This window comes from Mycotypha africana (assembly GCF_025528875.1).
Source record: "Mycotypha africana strain NRRL 2978 chromosome Unknown BDF20scaffold_8, whole genome shotgun sequence".
Classification (NCBI taxonomy): domain Eukaryota; kingdom Fungi; phylum Mucoromycota; class Mucoromycetes; order Mucorales; family Mycotyphaceae; genus Mycotypha; species Mycotypha africana.
In genome coordinates this window covers 494905-513364 of record NW_026515732.1, presented here as the reverse complement: position 1 = coordinate 513364, position 18460 = coordinate 494905, and the positions used below count along the sequence as shown (strand labels likewise).

The following is an 18460-nucleotide window of genomic DNA, read 5'->3' as shown; positions in this document are numbered from 1 at the left end:
AAGTATGTTGGGAGCATCTTTTATTGAAATAGTAAAAACTCTTGCTATTGTGCTTAAGCATGGGTATTTGTAGTGATTATGTCTGGCTTATCAACAATTAAATATGAATTAGAATGGTATGACTATTAACAATGATATTACATTAGTGGGGGGTAGCGTCACGATGTAGATGTTGGACGTCTGCGCTTGTTGGGTAAAATTAAAAAGGAATCTAATGTGGATTGTTGCTGATGTGAAGACATAGTTTGGAATGCAGAAGAGGATGCTGCTTGGCTTCTTTTCCTATCCAGACTCTTCCCTTGGTACTCAATGGCTATACTCGGGTAACATTGATGTACAGCAATCGCATTGACCCATTGTCTTTTTATTGTTTCCCAAACATTAACCTCTGCTTTCTCAGTTTTATAAGCTTGTCCTTCAGTTTCTTGCGCCTCTTCCTCAGTGTCATCTTTACCAACAGCATCATGCTGACTATCCATCATCACTGTTTCCTTTTCAAATGTAATTGTATCTAATCTAGGTCTGATTTTCTCGAGAAATTCATGCCAACACAGCTTATTCCATTCAACTCGGTACAATTTTAGACTATTGTTGTAAATTGCTTTACTGTTCGTGATTCGCACTATCATCTCGAACTTTCTGTTTCTCGTGAATTTCTTTTGCGTTTGAGCATGGTGTTGTTGTTGTTGTTGTTTGGTATCCATTACTGCTGCTTCCTGACTTGAACTGAAATAATCGTTCATTCTCCTTTGGGTATGTATATGATCTTTGTCATTGACGCTCAATATTTTGTTTTTGCCCGTCTGCTTGATCATAAAGGATTGACTGCTGGGTTGTTGAAGCTTCAGTTGTTGTGTCATATAACCGGGAAATAGCAACTTTGAAAGACGTTTCAAAGTGTATTCTGCCGGCCATCTGAAAGCAGTTTGTAGAAAAGGGGCCAAGTAAAGCCAATGAGGTTCCAGATAGGCATTGAGAATGTCCTGAAGCTTCTTTACATCTTTCAAGATGGCAGTATTCTTATTGTCACCAATGTTCGTTAATGGATGGATAAAATCAATGATAATGGAAAAGTCTGGGAAGCGTGGATCAAGCACCATATTGGGGTATTTTCTCGTTAAATTTCTTGTGCCGTTATGTTGTAACTCATACGTCAGGTTATCAAACAGATGTTGGACCCGCTCTTCATCTAATGGAGTATCTCGGCCTGCTAACTGTATATCATCCATCAATTCTCTGTGATAGTGACATTTGGCCAACTGAGCTGCTACTTTGACACCTATGCCGGATGTTCCGCTTGTGTCGTAATCCGATCCACGTAGCAAGGCAATCAAAATCAAATCAGAGCGATCCAAACCCAGGGTATCTGAAATCCATGTTATATCGTAACACGGTATAGGCTGCTGCCGTTTTTGAGGCCACTGCCTAATGATTCTCTTTGCGCCAAACAAGAATATATCGCTGTCCCCCGTCAATACAAAATCTACAAAGCCCAACCTCTGCAACAAGGCACATTCTGCTTCTGCTTCTCCATAGGCTGTCCATTGGGCAAAGCCGAAAAGGTCTATCATTGTAACTAGGTTACGTCGATACTCACTATCAATAGGTATTGTGTTGATGAAATTGTTTCGTTTGTAGCTAGGGCGGTCGGGGCCATCGAATACGAATACAGGGCGAATACCTAACTCGTAAAGCCGGCAAAAGCGAAAAAATAAAGTACGTAGTTCACTTTGACTAGCATGTTGTAGTTTGTGAAAAGGGAAAGCTATTTAGCGAGACGAGATGCAGATTTCAACCCAAGCACAATAGAAGGAAATTGCTACTTTACTCGCCTACTACGCTTGCGCGAGACTGAAAAATCCATAAAGCTACGTCAATGGCTACGCGTAATCCTCTTTTGCCACGATGCTTGGAATGGTAGTCGTTGGCCAACTCCTCTAAAGTAATCGACTTTTCACTGGGAGCGAGCAGCTTCCACAGATCTGCAATTCCCATCTTGTCAATGGAGTCGAAGATGAAGGTAGAGCAAGGAAGAAAAGTAAAAAATCACAAAGATAAAAGCAAAAAGTTCAAAGTAGGCTTCATTGATGGATAAAATCCCTTTTCACAAAAAGTTGATAAATTCATAAAAGTGATAAATTCGTCGAAATAAGCCAACTTGAGTGCAATGATTACAGTCAAGTTCCTTTCCATATTCCCCTATACAAACTCACTGGCTTTCAATTGAGCACAGGTTGAAATTGAAGCGCATCAGTAACGCTTGTGCGAATTGCATATTGACTGATACAGTTAATTGGTTTGGAGGGACACTTCGCTGACAACAGAGTGTGCAGTTATTAAGCTTTATTTTATCCGACGAGATTTCAATCGGTCTCTAAGGATTTCTTTTTAAAATCTGCATAATTGATATATTCAAAGTATAGAAGCTTTGAAGTGGTCAAAAGCTTGCAGTTTAAACTCTTTCAAGCGTGAAGAAATTAGTATGCGCGGAGTAATTCGTTCACCAAGGAGTGGAATGTCAGATTTGAAAAGAATCTGCAAAAACTCAACGCTTTTATCTGTGACGTATATACTAGCCAACCAACTGAAAACATAGTTTTATTGGCAGTACCTCTCTCATTCAGTTTCTTAATTGTGAACGCAGCTGTGCAAAGTAGGAAATGCTATGTCATATTTGGTAAGGTACAGTGTAAGGACATGAACAATTTCTCCATTGCACATTGCTTTGCTTGTTCATAGTATGGGTTGAGTTACACAAAAAGTCAGTATTCATTCTGTTTTTGGATAACAATAAGTTGTTTTGCATTGGTTGTCTGTTGACAGGTAATGAAGATATAGACCTTACAAGAGCCATTGTACTGCAAAAAAAAACTGCTTTTTTGATATAATGTCTTTTGTAAGCGCGAATAAACCAATGCGCTTACAATTTGTTACTTGTTGAACAGCTTCGGACGAGAATTCTTATTTCAATGGTACAAAAGGAGATGATGGATGGACTTCAGACAGAACGACATATCTAGTAACAAAAATTAACCTCCAAGTTAGCTATGAACGTGCCGCTCTTACAAAATTACATTGGATTCTTTGAAAAACTGTTTTGAAACTTTCTGTCCGAGACAAAATAAAACAGGAGCTTTAATTGCTGTTCCAGTTCTATCCTTTCTTTCAATCTATTCGATCCACTGATCAAGATGTCCAAAACCGACGATGAATACATGAAGGTAGGTGATTTGTGAATGAAGCCATGTTGAGGAATTGAGCAAAAACTGCTCTTACTGAAATGTGCTTGCTCATGACTTATGGTTTACATCTCGTATTGCATAGACCGTTCACGGCTTAATCGAAGACGATGCCGAAACAATTGAGAGAAAGAGAAAAGCTGAGACATTCGACTTTATGGAAGAACCTTGGAAGCCTGACTTCCTTACGTTTACTGAAGAGGATTGGGCAGATAATGGTCGTTTGGCAAAAGAAAAAGTAGCAAAGACTTTAGAAGAAAAAACCCAAGAAAGAGATGAAACGGCCAGAAAATTAAAGAGTTTAGAGAATGAAGTCAAGTTTTTAGAAGAACAAACAACGATGTTGAAGGACATGTTTAATTAAAAATAAAGTATTAAGATTTGATGCTTTATGTACGCTGTTTCTCGAAAGATAACGTTTTACGATTAAGAAATCAATTTTTATTCTTATGATGAGTAAGAGAATGATATTATCGGCAATTACAAAAAAAAAAAAAAAAAAAAAAAAAAAAAAAAAGAGCAGAAACACATTACAGATATAAAGATCGTTTATTATTTTTTGAATAAAAAACTTATATAAGCAGATTAATTTCATTGTCAAATGTTTTCAAGTGACACTTGCAACCGTCGCCACTCTTACTAGCCCGTTACCTAAGTTAGAAACCAAATTTAAGTGAGAAAAAATTGCCTATTCCTAGTCCTCCTTCATCTCTTCTCACCGGCGCGGAAAAGTCTGTCGTTGTCTTCAGAAAGCCTCCCAAAAGCCGAATACCCCAATACCTCTGCCCCTGGTGCCAACGTCCCCAGCTTCAAAAATCAATAACGAAGAGTCCACCACTCACTAACTACTAACTTTTCCGTACTGTATAGTTACGCCTAACAGTAAACTACTTGACCAAAGCTCCTACTGTTAGCCAGCAGCGTAAAGCAGCCGCAAAGAACCACCACAGGCGCAATTAAGTGAGCGATGACCTCTGGGCTAAAGACCAAACCGGGCGTGTGATTTCCGATTTACAGCAGCGAAACAAAAGCTCGAGCGTTTAGACGGATCTCGTTTGGCAATCGTGTTCCTTGTCCTTTAAGGAAAAGAGATAGTATTATTACTGAGGGAAAAGGCCATACAATGCCTCGCTCCTCAGAAATAATGTCCATCTTTTTGTTTCTCTTGCTAGCATTGGTCAAGTGAGACTGGAATAATCGAAAACATTTTGATTGGTAGTCTTCCCTGTGGAAGTTGCAAAAGAAAGCCCATAATTAAGAATGATTTTGATCTTCATGCTGTACAGCAAACATACTGGCAGCAGGTATACTGTTAGTGTTGAACCATTCGTACTCTGCACTGCTCAAATTACTTTACTATAAATATCACACTGAACTGCAAAAACCAGCTTGGAAGGTTTACAGGCTCAAATATCTAGATAGCTTTTGTATCTATTCTTTAATACCCTCCTTTAAGTATACGCATGTATCCGTTTTAGGTACTATCGCATCCTAGATAATTGAATAAAAACGACCATGGGATGAATTACAGAAGTCAAATGTTTTGCGGTTTCAAGACACTGTATAACGGAGTTTTTTGCAAACAAAAGCAACATCGGGTATGGTCACCATGACATCAGTAACTGCCATTAGCATAATCAGCTACCAATGCCTCCAGCATCATCGGATTAAGTTTGCTTCATTAAGGCCGTTTTTAACTTCTCCGTAGCTTAACAACGATTGAAAACCTGAACAACATATTGTACACTGACCACTCGAAACTAGCATCTGACAACGGTATTTTTCTATTTTTTTCTTTTTCTGCTGCTGAACTGCTTCAAGAAAAACGGCCCATTATAACAAACTTAGACAAAGACAAAAAATTTCGAATGAAAAAAAGACAGGTTTTTATTCTTGAGCAATGCGTTGTAAAGACAGGTAAAAGTGGCAAAATCCGGTTTTTATTAATTTAGTAAAATGAGTTATAGATTGTTTGACATATTGGCTCATCCTTATACTATAAGCATAAAGACTTAACAGGTGGCACCACGTGTAGGTTTGTCAAATAGCCACCCACACCCGGCCGTCGCCGCCCCAGTTCTGAGGGGATATTAATAGGTGGGATAAGTTACATTTACGGTCAGGGAACTTCCAAAAGCACCGGCACCCGGCCGTCACCGCCCCAGTTTGCATGTGGGGTATTAATAGGTGGGATAAGTTACATTCCCGGTCAAGGAACTTCCAAAAGCACCGGCACCCGGCCGTCGCCGCCCCCAGTTTACCTGTGGGGGTAAGAGGTGGGATAAGTTACCGTTTCACGGAGGGAACTTCCAAAAGCACCGGCACCCGGCCGTCACCGCCCCAGTTTGCATGTGGGGATATTAATAGGTGGGTTAAGTTACCGTTTTATGGAGGGAACTTCCAAAAGCACCGGCACCTACAAAAAAAAAAAAAAAAAAAAAAAAAAAAACTAACCCACCGTATCTAGCCATTATAAAAAGAAGGATACTTCAGTAATCAGACTTATTTGAGTGGATATAATAAACGAATAGGTAAATGTTAAAACCAATACTTACACTGAAAAAATGCTGAAAAGAAGTGTTTGAAAAAAGAGATGATGAAGAAAGAAAGAAGAAAACGAAAAAAAGAGCAAAAATCAGCTTATTTATAAGAAAAAAACAGGCGTATTTTCTTTCTTAGGGAGGAATTTGCACCGTCTCCATTTTGTTGATATTGCATCTATTAGCTCTTGTTTACATGTGAATTAAGGGGGTCATCATCATAAGTAAGAGAAAAATTTTTTCTTTGCTCTTTCGATGATGTGTTACAAGATAAGGCGAAAACGTCCAATTTTGGGTATTAATGCAGTTACTTTTTGCAAGTCGTTTTGCAGACCTGTAGCGTCGTCGTAGTAGCACTTCAATAACTGTGAAAAAAATAGATGCAAATTTACTTTTAACATCTTCTTTGTCTTAAGAAAAGAGATAGTTACTGATGTTGAAGAAAATGCACACTTTTTCTCAAAAGACAAATAGACTTTTACATCTGTACAACAGTTTCATATATCCTTGCTTTTTTTTACGCCTCCTATATAAATAAACTGCTCTATAAAAAAAGCTCCTTTCTATGCATTATGGAAACTAAGCATAAACTTTATTAGCTTTACTATTCCAATTTGAAACGGAATGCTATCTAATCCATCGAAAAAGGCATCCTTTTAAGAACCAACGGACCATTGAGTTTCGTAACTTTGTAACACATCTCATGAACTCATCCACATAAGCAACAACAAAAAATATTCAAAGGATATTGCCCTCAATTACAGGTACTACAGTCTAAAAAAGTGGGACATCATCTTAACTCCTCGACAAATGTGCATGAATGCACTAAAACTTTGCAGTGCTTGTCTAAACGTAAATCCTTCTTTTTTCTGAGCTCTACGATTGCAATTCGTTGTTCAACAAAAAACAACGTACAAGCTATATTGAATGTAACCTATGCTGACAAGAATCAGAAGAAGTTTTTAAAAAAAACGCATTATTGTTATGATGATCATGTATGATTCTCCCTCGCATCTATTGCAGCTTGAAGTGAACACAATAGAAAACAGTTCAAATTAATGGGAGAGAAGCGATTTATTATGAATTACAATTTGCACAGGTAGAGTCGGAAAACATAAGAAAAGAAGCAAGAGGAATTCCTTATGACATTTACTTCTCTTGAAAGCAATAGTATTGTAAATACATACCTGTGTATATTCTGTAGGAGCATTGCAATGTAAAAGGGGGAAAACGCCTTATTTCGCCAAGTATAGGGCATTTTAGTCGAGTACTGATGTTCTGCCTAAAGTGCTGCCAAAAGTCAATTTGTGAAGAAATAGCCTTTCGTTTTCACCACGATAAGGACACGATGCCCGAAAATGGCGTTCTTTGTGGATGCAGTCGAGCCTCAAATCAATGCATTTTTCTGGGGCAGCTCCGTTTTTCATAGAGGAAAAATTGGCTCTGCATCTTTTTGAAATAGGTTAAGGCAACTATCAATTTCGTCTTCGTTAGTTTATTTGCTGCTTCTCTGCTAGTTGAAGATCATAGGTATCAGCAATGCTTAAAATTCAAAGGCTATTAATGGGTATTACTGATGAAGGTATCATTGTTGAGCGTGATGGTAGCAAAACGGATGAATTCGGCCGGTAATCGCCTTTCTTATGCAGTAAATCTCTACTTTCCTGTTCTAGTAATTGTTCCATGTTAACATTGACTTATATCTTTTTTTTTAATAGTCCCTGTATTATACGTAGCAACAAGCTTCCCTAAAACTCGCCAATCAAGACGGGAATTGTCGTTTTGAAATTAAATTCGACAAAAGGGGAGATGGAAAACCGAAGCGATACAATAGAAAAGTGAAATGTTAATGGTGAACTCGGTCGTAAGCCATTCCATGATCATAGTTTAAGTGCAGCAGCAGTAGATTCACGGGAATCATTATTTTTCTTTTTCTATCTTGCTCATATTCCCAATAAGGATTGCTTATAATACTTAAAAATTTGTCTTGTTTATATTTCTTTTGCTCAATCGACAACTATATCACTGCCTGATAGAAAGAACAGGAAATACAGTGGTGCAATTCGCCCAATTGTTACTTTTTCTCTTGAAGAGATGTAAAAACCGTCTCCACAATGCCATAGAAATTATACTCGGTTTTTTAAGTCGCCTCATGACAAATCTTTAAATGGAAATGCCCATTATTGTTTAGAATATGTAGGAGAACCCCTTCATCCAAAAGCATATTGATTTGATTATTACTGCTCTTTAGAACCGTGAGGGTTTTTACTATACATTTTCACTAACTCCTCGTTAAGAGAGGCAGGAATTGTAGCTATCGAACTGTTAAAATCCGACATTGTTACTGTCATAGTCCTATCACTATTTTCTACAGATAAATGCTGAGTCTGTCTCAACGCCTCCATAGCCGCCTCTCTACACAAATTCTGTAGATCAGCACCTGTGTAATAGTTTGTCTATAATTAGCAAGGATCGGGTTAACAAGATACTTAGTGTAGAGAAAAGAATTTCATGGGATAGTTACTCGTTTAGCTATATCTGCAAGGTCAACATCAGCTGCTAACGGCATCCTCTTTGTATGAATGCTCAAAATATTTAATCTTGCCAGTTCGTCGGGTGGAGCAACATAAATTGCTTGGTCGAATCGACCCGGCCTCATTAAAGCAGCGTCCAACATATCCGGTCTGTTTGTTGCACCCTGTGTAAAACAGCTCTGTTAAGTAATGCCTTGGATATAATGAGAATGAAATTTTTAGGATACATTACTATGACCAATACGGAAGTAGCGCTTTCCACACCATCCATTTCATTCAGAAGAGTTGAAAGCACTCTTTCTTGGACGCTATCACCGCCAGATGAACCACCGTTCCCCATGTTTCTTTTACCAACAATAGCTTCTGTTTCATCCAAAAATATAATCGATGGTGCTGATGCTCTCGCTTTTTGAAAAGTTGTACGAATTATTTTTTCACTGTCTCCTACGAAGGGTGAGTAGAGTTGTGCACCATTGATAGATAGAAAAGTAACATTGATGGAGGAAGCAATCACTTTCACAAGTGTGGTTTTGCTACAACCAGGTGGACCATAGAGCAGAATGCCTCTAGGCGGTTTCAAACCGAGCCTTTTGAACGATTCTTTATAGATAAGTGGCCATTCAACAGCTTGCTTCAATTTCTGTTGACATAGATCAGATAGTTTTTGTATCAGCGCTTTCATTCTCGCTTCGTTAATGTCATTATTATAATTCACCTTTTTCACTTCATCTAAACCTCCTACATCTTCCCATCTTGTTTTCTCAACTTGTACTTGGAAACCTCTTTGCATAGATGGTCCGACAACTGCTAATGCTGATTTGAAATCTGCCATAGTAACGCGCACATCTCTATGTTTATTTGAAAGATGAAAGCTGAATAAATCAAAATTCGCTCCAAGTACCTTTGCAAGAAAGATTGGAAGACTTACTGTTCTGGTTGATGGATAGTCCTTTGTATTGCAGCCATAGCAGCTTCTCGGCCTAATGCGTTGATATCAGCTGCAACAAACCCAGTTGTCATTGAGGACAATGACTCTAATAGCCAATTTGTATCAGGACGAGAAGAGATGTTTCTTCAAAGCACCATACTATAGCTACTTACCAATATCTACCGAGGAATCCACTGGTATTGTGTCAAACTGTGCTTTAATCAAAGCAGCTCTGTCATCTGCATGCGGTGGTTCCATATGAATTTCTCTGTCAAATCTAGCATTAAAAAGAGGCGAAAACCAACGGTATGAATAAACCAATCAACGAAAATCATCACATGTGCAACATTATCGCTCGTTACCTTCCAGGTCGTCGTAATGCTGGATCAATGGAATTAGGCCGATTAGTCGCACCTATGACAATCAACTTCCCTCTTGACTGCATACCGTCCATCAAAGTCAAAAGTTGAGCTACCATTCTATTCTCTTGTGATTGAGCATTATCTCGTTTTGGTGTTAAAGCATCCTGATTCAAACACCATTATACAAAAAACAGTAAGTAAAAGAACCTCCATCGAGTCAATCCTTCTAGAAAACTTACAATTTCATCAATGAACAAAATAACGGGTGTTTCTTGGTTTTCTAGCGCATAGTCTCTTGCCTCGGTAAATTTCTTTCGTAGTCTCTCTTCACTTTCACCAATAAAGGATCCATATAATTCTGGGCCTTGTATGATGAATAGTTTCCCATGACATTCTTTGGTCAGCGATGTTACGAGATATGTTTTGCCAACACCAGGTGGGCCGTATAAAAGAACGCCCTTTGGACATTCAATATTGAGTTGAGAAATCCAATCCTTATAAAGAAATGGGAACTGAATTACTTCGTAAAGAGCTTTATATGCTTTTTGTAAGCTACTGCTATTGCTATGGTTATCTTTATCGGCTGAAAACGTCGAAACTGTTGATCGATTCAAATCTCCATCGGAAGCGGAAGACGATAAACGCACCGACTCGATCCCTTTTGTGAGTTTATGCATATCCTTTGCTTCGTCTGTCAGAGTATCATCTACAATCTTTATATCCGTTGCTGTTGTGATCATAACGGGTGAATTTTCTGGATATGTTGATATTATACTTATGCTAATAGTCTCTTTAGCTGAGGTCGTCCTGATGTTCAGGCGAGCAGCTTTCTGTATAGCTTTATTCTCTAAGTGATGTCTTACTATCTAAACGAAGCGCTCTGTTGGAGATGGATACAATTTTTACATACGACAGAGCTTGTTCCTTTCGCTTACCATGCGTTTTTGCCGATCAGTAGCATCGTCAAACCTGAAAAAAGAAGAAGAGGAATCTCTAGAAACTGTATGGCAAGTAACGGATACCATCACTGCTGGAGGTATAGTTGTAGGAAGGGGTATTATGTTATCAACTGCTATTGGTGTAAAGAAGAAAATTCATAAGTCTGTGTCAAAATGAAGCTTCAGTATCGCGATCTCCATTCTATTGATTTACACTCTTTTAATTCCTGTTCGGCATTCGCTGAACCTACTACTTCTATTTCGATGAGCGGATCCAATACAACATGATCGTCTGGTATATTATGGATTGGCCAAACTGTACAATAATATGCCTAAAAAGAGTAAGATCAGTTCGTCACAAAGCAGGATCGATAGATTTCGAGTTGGAAATTATATATAAATCAAACGAAAGGTCATACATGATTTGTATCTGTATGGATTTTCGCCCAAATTCCCGGTGGTATATTCAACTCTTTGAGTTTATTAGTTGAGATTTTAGCTGTTGCTGGTCTATTGCCTTTCGTCGAAACAATATACTTCATATGACAGGGAAAAAATGCAAGAAGAGAACTATTGCCTGAACGCTTATTTGAACACTGATGTTTATTGAATTTGGAAGCTGTCAGAAAGTCACACAGAGCAACGACTTTTAAACTTTCGGCTGCATTATTTACAATTTCTTTATACTCAGAGAGAGATTGCTGCTGTTATGCTTAGAGCCCTTCAAGAAAATTAATGGCTTCTTGTGATTTGCTAAACAAGAAAGAAGCGTTTAAACATGTCAGTATATTCTATATTTTATCTTATCACACAAGCATAATACGTACGCTTTCAGATCTGCTGTTTGTTGACGTTTCTTGGCTAACTGATGCTCCATGAGCAGCCTTAGAGTTTCCCTTGCCTACCGAAATCAATAAAGTCGAGGAATACATTAAACATTAAACTTCTACACTTTCTACAAAAAAAAACTGATCAATCAAAATTATGCACATACTTGGTGTGGCCGATAGGCGTTCAGTATATGATGCATGTTGATGAAGATTGTACTGATATTCTCAATATGTTTGCCAAATTCCTCAGGATTCTTCACAAGCACATCCAATAACTCTAAAAACTGGACAATTAGTGATCTATTTAACTTCTTCAGCTCTTGAACACGGTCTGCAGTTTGAGCGAAATAACTATTTATCAGTTTTCTGTATATAAACAAGACAAAGGGATCATATATAATACCTATTGATTCTTCTTTTGAGTAAAGTTGATTTACGCCAAGTTCGTCTAAAGTTGGTAGTTTATTTTCAATCTAAACGACAGGATAACAGATATAAAGAGTGTTGTAAGAGAATCTGCAAAGTTCTCTTTTTTCTCCTCTCAAAAACAATACCTGCCACTTTTGATCAAATACCGTATATTCATCTGTTGGTGGTAATGGCGGTTCAAGCGATTTTATTGGGAACTCTGATAAGGAGGGATGCGGTGGTGGTAACGGATCCTCAGGAAAATGTCCCGTCTTTTTTGCCTGTTTCAGCAATTTCAAGTTTTCATTTGTGTATCGTTTATAATAGTTTGGTGGATCTGGCCATGCACTTCTTATCAATTGTTGATCGCTCATTTGGATATTGTATAAATAATAAGGGTGCAAATTCAAAAAGTGGTTGTTTGAACAAAGAATAGCAACTTTGATATTTATGCATTTCTGGTTTTCAATTTTTTTTCTTTTCGTCCCTTTTCTCCTGTCAAAGAAAAACTATCCAAAAGGTGTAAAATGGAAGAATTCATACAGCATCAAATAAAACTCATTGAGACAGAGAGGCAAATCGATGTCGAGGATACTTTGAAACTCTTATCATCTTATACGCCGATTCAATTACAAAGAAAAGGTGTTGCATTGATCGGCTTGAAAGTGACAGGTAAGCAGAATCCACCCGGAGCATTACCTTCTACAAGCGTGCTATTAGAATGAATCATTCAAACTCATGTTCATAATAGGAATGAGAACTGGTTTGGGAGGCAAAAGGTTGTTTGTTCGTTGTTAAAAAAACGAAAATGAAAGCTCCGTGCTAATAGCTATATCTACTATACTTTATTTTAAAAAAGTTTAGTTGATGTGGAACTAGCAAATGCAGGCAAAGTACCGCCTGTATTTCCTGCTCACAAAATCACCACCGGTGATATTGTTGGCTTGGATGAGTATAGTAAAGACAAACCAACCAAAGAGCTAGGCACTAAGTGGTCGGCTGTGGTTTTGAAAATAACAGATACAAAGATAACATTGGCGTTAGATCAGGAAGAGGATCTGCCCACTGATATACAAGAAAAATGTCAAATTGTTAAATTGGCAAACAGTATCACTTATGAGAGAATGCTGAAAGGCTTGGAGAGATTACAAAAGCGTTGTACTGGCGAGGAAGGCGGCACCAACAATTTGATCAATGTGCTTTTGGGTCAATCGCAGTTATCCCCCGTCCAGTCTGTCAATGATATTAATTTCTTTGATGAAACGCTGAATGATTCTCAAAGAGAAGCTGTACGTTTTGCATTAGGATCACCAGAAATTGCTCTGATTCATGGACCGCCGGGGGTAACGTGTATTTTATAAGAGCAGAGCGGAAAAATAGAAGCATCAATATCTAATTGTGATCTTCCTTTTGTTAAAAAAAAAAGACGGGTAAAACTTACACTCTTGTGGAAATTATTCGCCAACTGTCCATCAATCAGAACAAAAAGGTACTCGTGTGTGGGCCTTCCAATATTTCTGTTGATAATCTAGTAGAACGATTATCGCAACATAAAATGAACATTGTACGTGTTGGGCATCCTGCCCGTGTCCTACCCACCGTTTTAAACCATACACTAGATATTATTACCTGTACGTGCGATTCCGGCCAAATTGTGTCTGATATTCGAAAGGAAATGGATGAGACATTATCAAATATCAAAAAATCAAAAAGCCGCCTGGAGAGAAGGAACATGTACGATTTGATTAAATCTCTTCGTAAAGAGTACCGTGTTAGAGAAAGAAAGGTAGTGGACGAAGTGCTAACAAATGCCCAAGTCACTCTTTCAACTATTAATGGAGCCGGAAGTAAAACAATGATGAATAAAGAATTCGATGTAGTGATCATTGACGAAGCAACACAAGCTTTGGAAGCAGAATGTTGGATTGCTCTTTTGAAAGCGAAAAAAGCCATTTTAGCAGGCGATCATTTACAGTTGCCGCCCACTATTAAAACGCCACCTTCTAGGGAAAAAAGCAACAGTGAGAAGAAAAGGCGAAAACGTGGTGTGCTTTCTATTGACATAGACCTTACTACCACGCTCTTTGACCGTCTATTATCCATGTACGGGGACAACGTCAAACGTATGCTGATGGTGCAATACCGTATGCATCAAAAAATTATGGAGTTTAGTTCACGAGAGTTATATGAGAACAAGCTTGTGGCGCATGATAGCGTTGCAGAACACGTTTTGGCTGACTTGCCAGATGTACAAAGCACAGAGAACACTGATATCCCCGTAGTAATGATTGATACAAGTGATACAGGATTAGGACACGAAATGACGGCAGACGATGACGAAGAACAGAGTAAAGCCAATGAATTGGAGGTCGAATTGGCAGTCCATCATATAAGAGCTTTAATGGACGATGGACTGACGGAGGACCAAATCGGCGTGATTACGCCTTATGCTGCTCAAGTCGCACGACTGAAAAGGGACATAAGAGAGACCTGGCCAGCAATTGAAATAGGAACAGTAGATGGATTCCAGGGCCGCGAGAAGGAGGCAATCGTCTTATCTTTAGTACGGTCAAATGATGATGGGGAGGTTGGCTTTTTGGCTGAAAGACGAAGATTAAATGTTGCTATGACCAGAGCAAAAAGACATCTGTGTGTTATCTGTGATTCAGATACCCTGCTTGGAACAAAACGGACAAGCAATTCTAAGAATTCCAATGTGGACGGTGGGTTTATAAAACGTTGGATGGAGTATCTTAATGAAGAAGCCGATTTACGATTCAGTGAATTTATTAACCTATAAATATATTTCAATTTTTGCAACGTATAATCCCTCTTATGAGAAGACACATGCACATATATCACCTGCGACACTCTTAGATTTTTTTACAGAGAAGCAGCTTCTTTTATTCCAGCTGAAGTGTTGCTGCATGTTGTGCGATGTTTCTGTCGATAGTTTTACATTACCTCCATTACTATGTTACGAAATGCTAGATCCTGATTTGCGATCTTCAACATTTTTACTGAATATTTGTAATAAATTGTTCGATTTGAACAGATTGACTTTGAAACACAAGCTGGTTGTTTTTTATTGAAACGTTGAACAAAAAGCACAAAATAAATAGAATATTCATACTTCAGGTTCACAATGAGAAAAGTGGGATATCTAATGAATCCGCAGTCGCGAATATTGAATGAATTGAATTAGAGATGGTATTAAAATGGTATTAGGAGCGATACAGGAACTAAAAATACATATGGAATGAAGAGATAGAGAAAACAATGAAGCTGGAATTTTAAAAATGCTTTTTCTATGCGTTTCGTCTATTTGGCGATTGCCTTAACCAATCTTGAACCATTTGTTGCTCTCCAGCTTGAGTGAATTGCGGGCTATAATTTGTTGTATGGTAGGCCTCCCAGGAAGGGCGTCTGATCCTTTGAGGTGCTACCGTTGTGGCAGTTGCTAATTTTGATTGTTGGTGACCACTGGTATAAGAATAAATATCGTCTTCCTCATCGTATTGGCTATATTCGTTTATTGTAGGATGCATGGGGGAGGTCACTATTTGATTGCGTTCGTACGGTGCTGGACTGCTCAAACCTTCATGATATTGTTGTTTAGCGGAGGATATATCCATCATAGAGAACATAACAGGTTCGCTACTGTAAGGATCTTCAATAGCCAGACTGCGGGTATGATTTCCATGTTGGTACGAGAATTGAGATTGAGGTGATAAAGGTCTTCCCGAGGCTATTCTTCCAGCGCCTCCTGAGGTTGCAGTAAGAGCCGTGGCAGATGTCAAAGGATTTGTATCGTTGTTAATTGAGTATTGATAATCCATTGTCATAGGTGATAAAGTGCGCATATAGTCGTTGTTATGGTTGTTACTGATGCTACCAGTAGCGTTAGCGGTAAAGTTATTGTGATGACGTTGATTATCGGTAGTTGTTGTAATGGTCGAACTCATCATGTTGTCACTTTTGTCGCTTACAAATGGCGTAACTTTATTGTAACCGTTGTCGATACTATGAATATGATTAGAAGACCTATCTTCGTCTTTTTGTTGGCGACTAGTAGAATATCTGAAAGTAGATTCATTTTGAGTTGATTCGACAAGTTTACGAGTATATTGGGGACGAGGATGAAAGATGGATATCTGTAGCAATAATTTAAGGTTATTATTTCTCTTTTTTTTTTATAAAAAACATGGGCCTCGCCTGTTTGTTTGAATGGACTTACCAAACAAAGCCATAAAAATATGGAACAGATATTTGCATTGGCAATGAGGGCATCTGTTGCAAACTTATTGCTGTTTATAATCTTAGCTTCCGTCAAACCATCCACACATAGAATAATAAACGAAGAGGCATAGCAGGTAATAACAACAATCACCATCAAGTTCATGTCTTTGAAATAAGAAAGTCGCTTGATAATGGCTTTTGCGTTAACTGAACTCATATTGTTGCTTCGTTTGGAGAGAGCAATGATCCGTCGAAATCTGAAATGGTTGCGGATACCTAAAATAGGGCTAACGAGGCTTTCACAGCCATAGGCGAGTTGGGGAATAATTTCTCTTTTCTCAACATCGTCTCTGTAGACCCATTGAAGAATCGGAAACATGGCCATGCTACATAAAGCCCTGTGTAGGATGGTGAATGTTGTGAATTAGTGATGAGCTAGTATCATGCTTCTTTTATATTTACCAAATAATGTAGAGCCTAAACTCCCAAGAACTCATAAAACTCTTTTTGGCTACTGTATTGGATAGGTAGTTCCAGAAACACTGCATTAGAAAGAAAACGCCAATCTGTAAAGAGAAAGTAACACATTCCACATAATCCATGGCCTATTTGAAAAGTTGAGACCGTTTCCTTTTGTCTACTTTTAAACAGCAGCTTAGTATTGTTACATACCATCATATTTTTTTGGTGGGTCGACGTCCATGCTTGAAATGGTTTCGTAATAATATGACCTTCATGGACGAGAAAGCCCTCTTCATATTTTACATACGTCGACACTATATCTGTGTAAACATAAAGTTAGTTCATTTTCTGTCATAGAGGAGGCATATGTACAATCAAAGCAAATGGGTACCCCACAGAAACTGCATCGCCATCATCAGCAGCAGCATGACCGTGATAATTGATTTTAATTCACCCGAAAAAATTGCTTTTGGTCGTAAGCATTTGAACTTATCATTACGGTAAATGCTGTATAGTAGATAGACAGTGATATATGTCCAAAATGAGCATCGTTCTATTGTTTGAAATTAAAGTAAGTACAAGAAGCTTGTTCAACGCTGTTAGCCGTTGAAGGTCGATAATTTACGTAAATATGAAAAATCGCTGTCATGAATCAAAGACTCGGATCAGAATTCATTAATTGAGAACAAACCGCTAATATTTGAATGTCTACCTTAGATGGGTCATTTTTTAAATGTATACAAGTAACCAAATCGTATAGGATGGGAAGTGGGAACCACAAATCAAGAAAGAAGGGAACAGTTGCGATATTAATCACTAATGAGCTAACAAAAGAAAATGTAGGAATGAAGCTTTTCTTTTTCTCTTGCTTTTTTAATGCGTTGTATCACTCAGCTATTGAACACTTAAATTGTATTTGATCGCTACTACAGGGTTCACTATTGTACAACATTCACAAAATTTTTTAGTTCTTTGAATGGTGATTCTCCAAATCCACGGGCGTAGTTTCTATATAAAGACACATGCAATAGTATGGAATCAAAGATCTGGATAGACGTGAAGTATTCAGTTTGGCAAGATTAAGGATCTACAACTGCACAGACTCAGTAATTCACCGCTCCCTTCCCCACCACTTCACGCTCTCATTACCAGCGCTGTATATACAACCTCTGGTGGCCTATCCAAACTTCGTTGCTTTTAAATGAAGAAGCCCTTATTCAGCACATTCTTGGGGCGTATTTTCGGTGTGAAATGTGAAAGCCTGCTGGTTTGTAGTTTTATTTCATACCCTTCCTTCTAGACAAAAGGTATCGGATAGAAAGTAGCAGTCTTAGAGGATATTTAAACGAAAGCGGTGTATTTTATTTCCGTATAAACTGGTTAAAGAATAGCATCACACTTTTATTCTAAATCAAGTATCATTTATGTCTTGTCCGTAACATGCCAACCAATTCATCTTCCTCTTTCTTTGAAACATCATACCACGTTCAAAAGAGTTGTAGTATTATCGGTATTTTTGTTTATCCGTTAAAGTAGAAGCTGGGGTCATTACAGTATCATAATGTCTCTTCCCCGGATAGTTCTGATATTTAAGAGTCCAATTTTCTTTAAACGATAAGCTTTAACCAACAGTACCATCATTCCATTGAGCTCACGACTTCGATGCTCTTGTTGATAGATATTTCCTATCCTTAGCCCAACACTTGTGATTTTTTTTTTGGGGTTTTTTTTTTCAGAGAATCTCTTTCCATTTTCGTATTTTTGCTTTAGAAAGTCTTCCAACCATCCATGCCATCCATGCTATAGGTGCTTTTCAGTTATCACATGAGTATACAAACGCTGTCATTATAGCTATTACTTTCAAATGTGGTTGACACCCCGTGAAAAAAGAAGAATAGCAATTGCTTTTGATACCGACAATTGTATTTAAAAAACTAGTTGCTAAACACGTATATCTAAGTCTCTAATTCTTAATAAAGT

At 38.1% G+C, this 18460-nt stretch overlaps 8 protein-coding genes across 8 annotated transcripts; 3 read left to right on the top strand and 5 right to left on the bottom strand.

Annotated features, from left to right (window-relative positions):
* Positions 1-3: 3 nt before the first annotated feature.
* On the bottom strand, positions 4-2148 carry BDF20DRAFT_881934 (PIN domain-like protein). The gene is made up of 2 exons (XM_053081694.1): positions 1829-2148; positions 4-1734 (listed from the first exon to the last, which is right to left on the bottom strand). The coding sequence occupies exons 1-2, from the start codon at positions 1993-1995 to the stop codon at positions 159-161; spliced, it is 1743 nt and encodes a 580-aa protein (XP_052934016.1). The 5' UTR covers positions 1996-2148; the 3' UTR covers positions 4-158.
* Positions 2149-2955: 807 nt separating this feature from the next.
* BDF20DRAFT_646617 (uncharacterized protein) lies at positions 2956-3732 on the top strand. The gene is made up of 2 exons (XM_053075936.1): positions 2956-3221; positions 3325-3732. The coding sequence occupies exons 1-2, from the start codon at positions 3192-3194 to the stop codon at positions 3601-3603; spliced, it is 309 nt and encodes a 102-aa protein (XP_052934015.1). The 5' UTR covers positions 2956-3191; the 3' UTR covers positions 3604-3732.
* Positions 3733-5832: 2100 nt separating this feature from the next.
* Positions 5833-6454, bottom strand: BDF20DRAFT_881930 (uncharacterized protein; the record flags this gene model as incomplete). Its single annotated transcript, XM_053081693.1, has 2 exons — positions 5833-6170; positions 6444-6454. The coding sequence occupies 2 exons, from the start codon at positions 6452-6454 to the stop codon at positions 5972-5974; spliced, it is 210 nt and encodes a 69-aa protein (XP_052934014.1). The 3' UTR covers positions 5833-5971.
* Positions 6455-7526: 1072 nt separating this feature from the next.
* Positions 7527-10424, bottom strand: BDF20DRAFT_646393 (P-loop containing nucleoside triphosphate hydrolase protein). The gene is made up of 7 exons (XM_053075935.1): positions 9843-10424; positions 9604-9767; positions 9415-9518; positions 9242-9347; positions 8546-9161; positions 8304-8477; positions 7527-8235 (listed from the first exon to the last, which is right to left on the bottom strand). The coding sequence occupies exons 1-7, from the start codon at positions 10341-10343 to the stop codon at positions 8017-8019; spliced, it is 1884 nt and encodes a 627-aa protein (XP_052934013.1). The 5' UTR covers positions 10344-10424; the 3' UTR covers positions 7527-8016.
* Positions 10425-11155: 731 nt separating this feature from the next.
* On the bottom strand, positions 11156-12201 carry BDF20DRAFT_881899 (mediator complex, subunit Med7). Its single transcript, XM_053081692.1, has 5 exons — positions 11926-12201; positions 11775-11844; positions 11536-11702; positions 11369-11442; positions 11156-11294 (listed from the first exon to the last, which is right to left on the bottom strand). The coding sequence occupies exons 1-5, from the start codon at positions 12151-12153 to the stop codon at positions 11255-11257; spliced, it is 579 nt and encodes a 192-aa protein (XP_052934012.1). The 5' UTR covers positions 12154-12201; the 3' UTR covers positions 11156-11254.
* On the top strand, positions 12202-12664 carry BDF20DRAFT_881898 (uncharacterized protein; the record flags this gene model as incomplete). Its single annotated transcript, XM_053081691.1, has 2 exons — positions 12202-12558; positions 12644-12664. A coding segment is annotated over exon 1 (193 nt), but the record flags the coding sequence as incomplete, so codon positions are not given.
* BDF20DRAFT_881896 (P-loop containing nucleoside triphosphate hydrolase protein) lies at positions 12202-14873 on the top strand. Its single transcript, XM_053081690.1, has 3 exons — positions 12202-12558; positions 12639-13122; positions 13206-14873. Exons 1-3 carry the CDS (start codon positions 12518-12520, stop codon positions 14577-14579), a joined length of 1899 nt encoding a protein of 632 aa, XP_052934010.1. The 5' UTR covers positions 12202-12517; the 3' UTR covers positions 14580-14873.
* Positions 14874-14933: 60 nt separating this feature from the next.
* On the bottom strand, positions 14934-16620 carry BDF20DRAFT_977668 (uncharacterized protein; the record flags this gene model as incomplete). The annotated part of the gene is made up of 6 exons (XM_053085090.1): positions 14934-15284; positions 15369-15527; positions 15804-15933; positions 16017-16213; positions 16322-16416; positions 16481-16620. The coding sequence occupies 6 exons, from the start codon at positions 16618-16620 to the stop codon at positions 15088-15090; spliced, it is 918 nt and encodes a 305-aa protein (XP_052934009.1). The 3' UTR covers positions 14934-15087.
* Positions 16621-18460: the final 1840 nt, after the last annotated feature.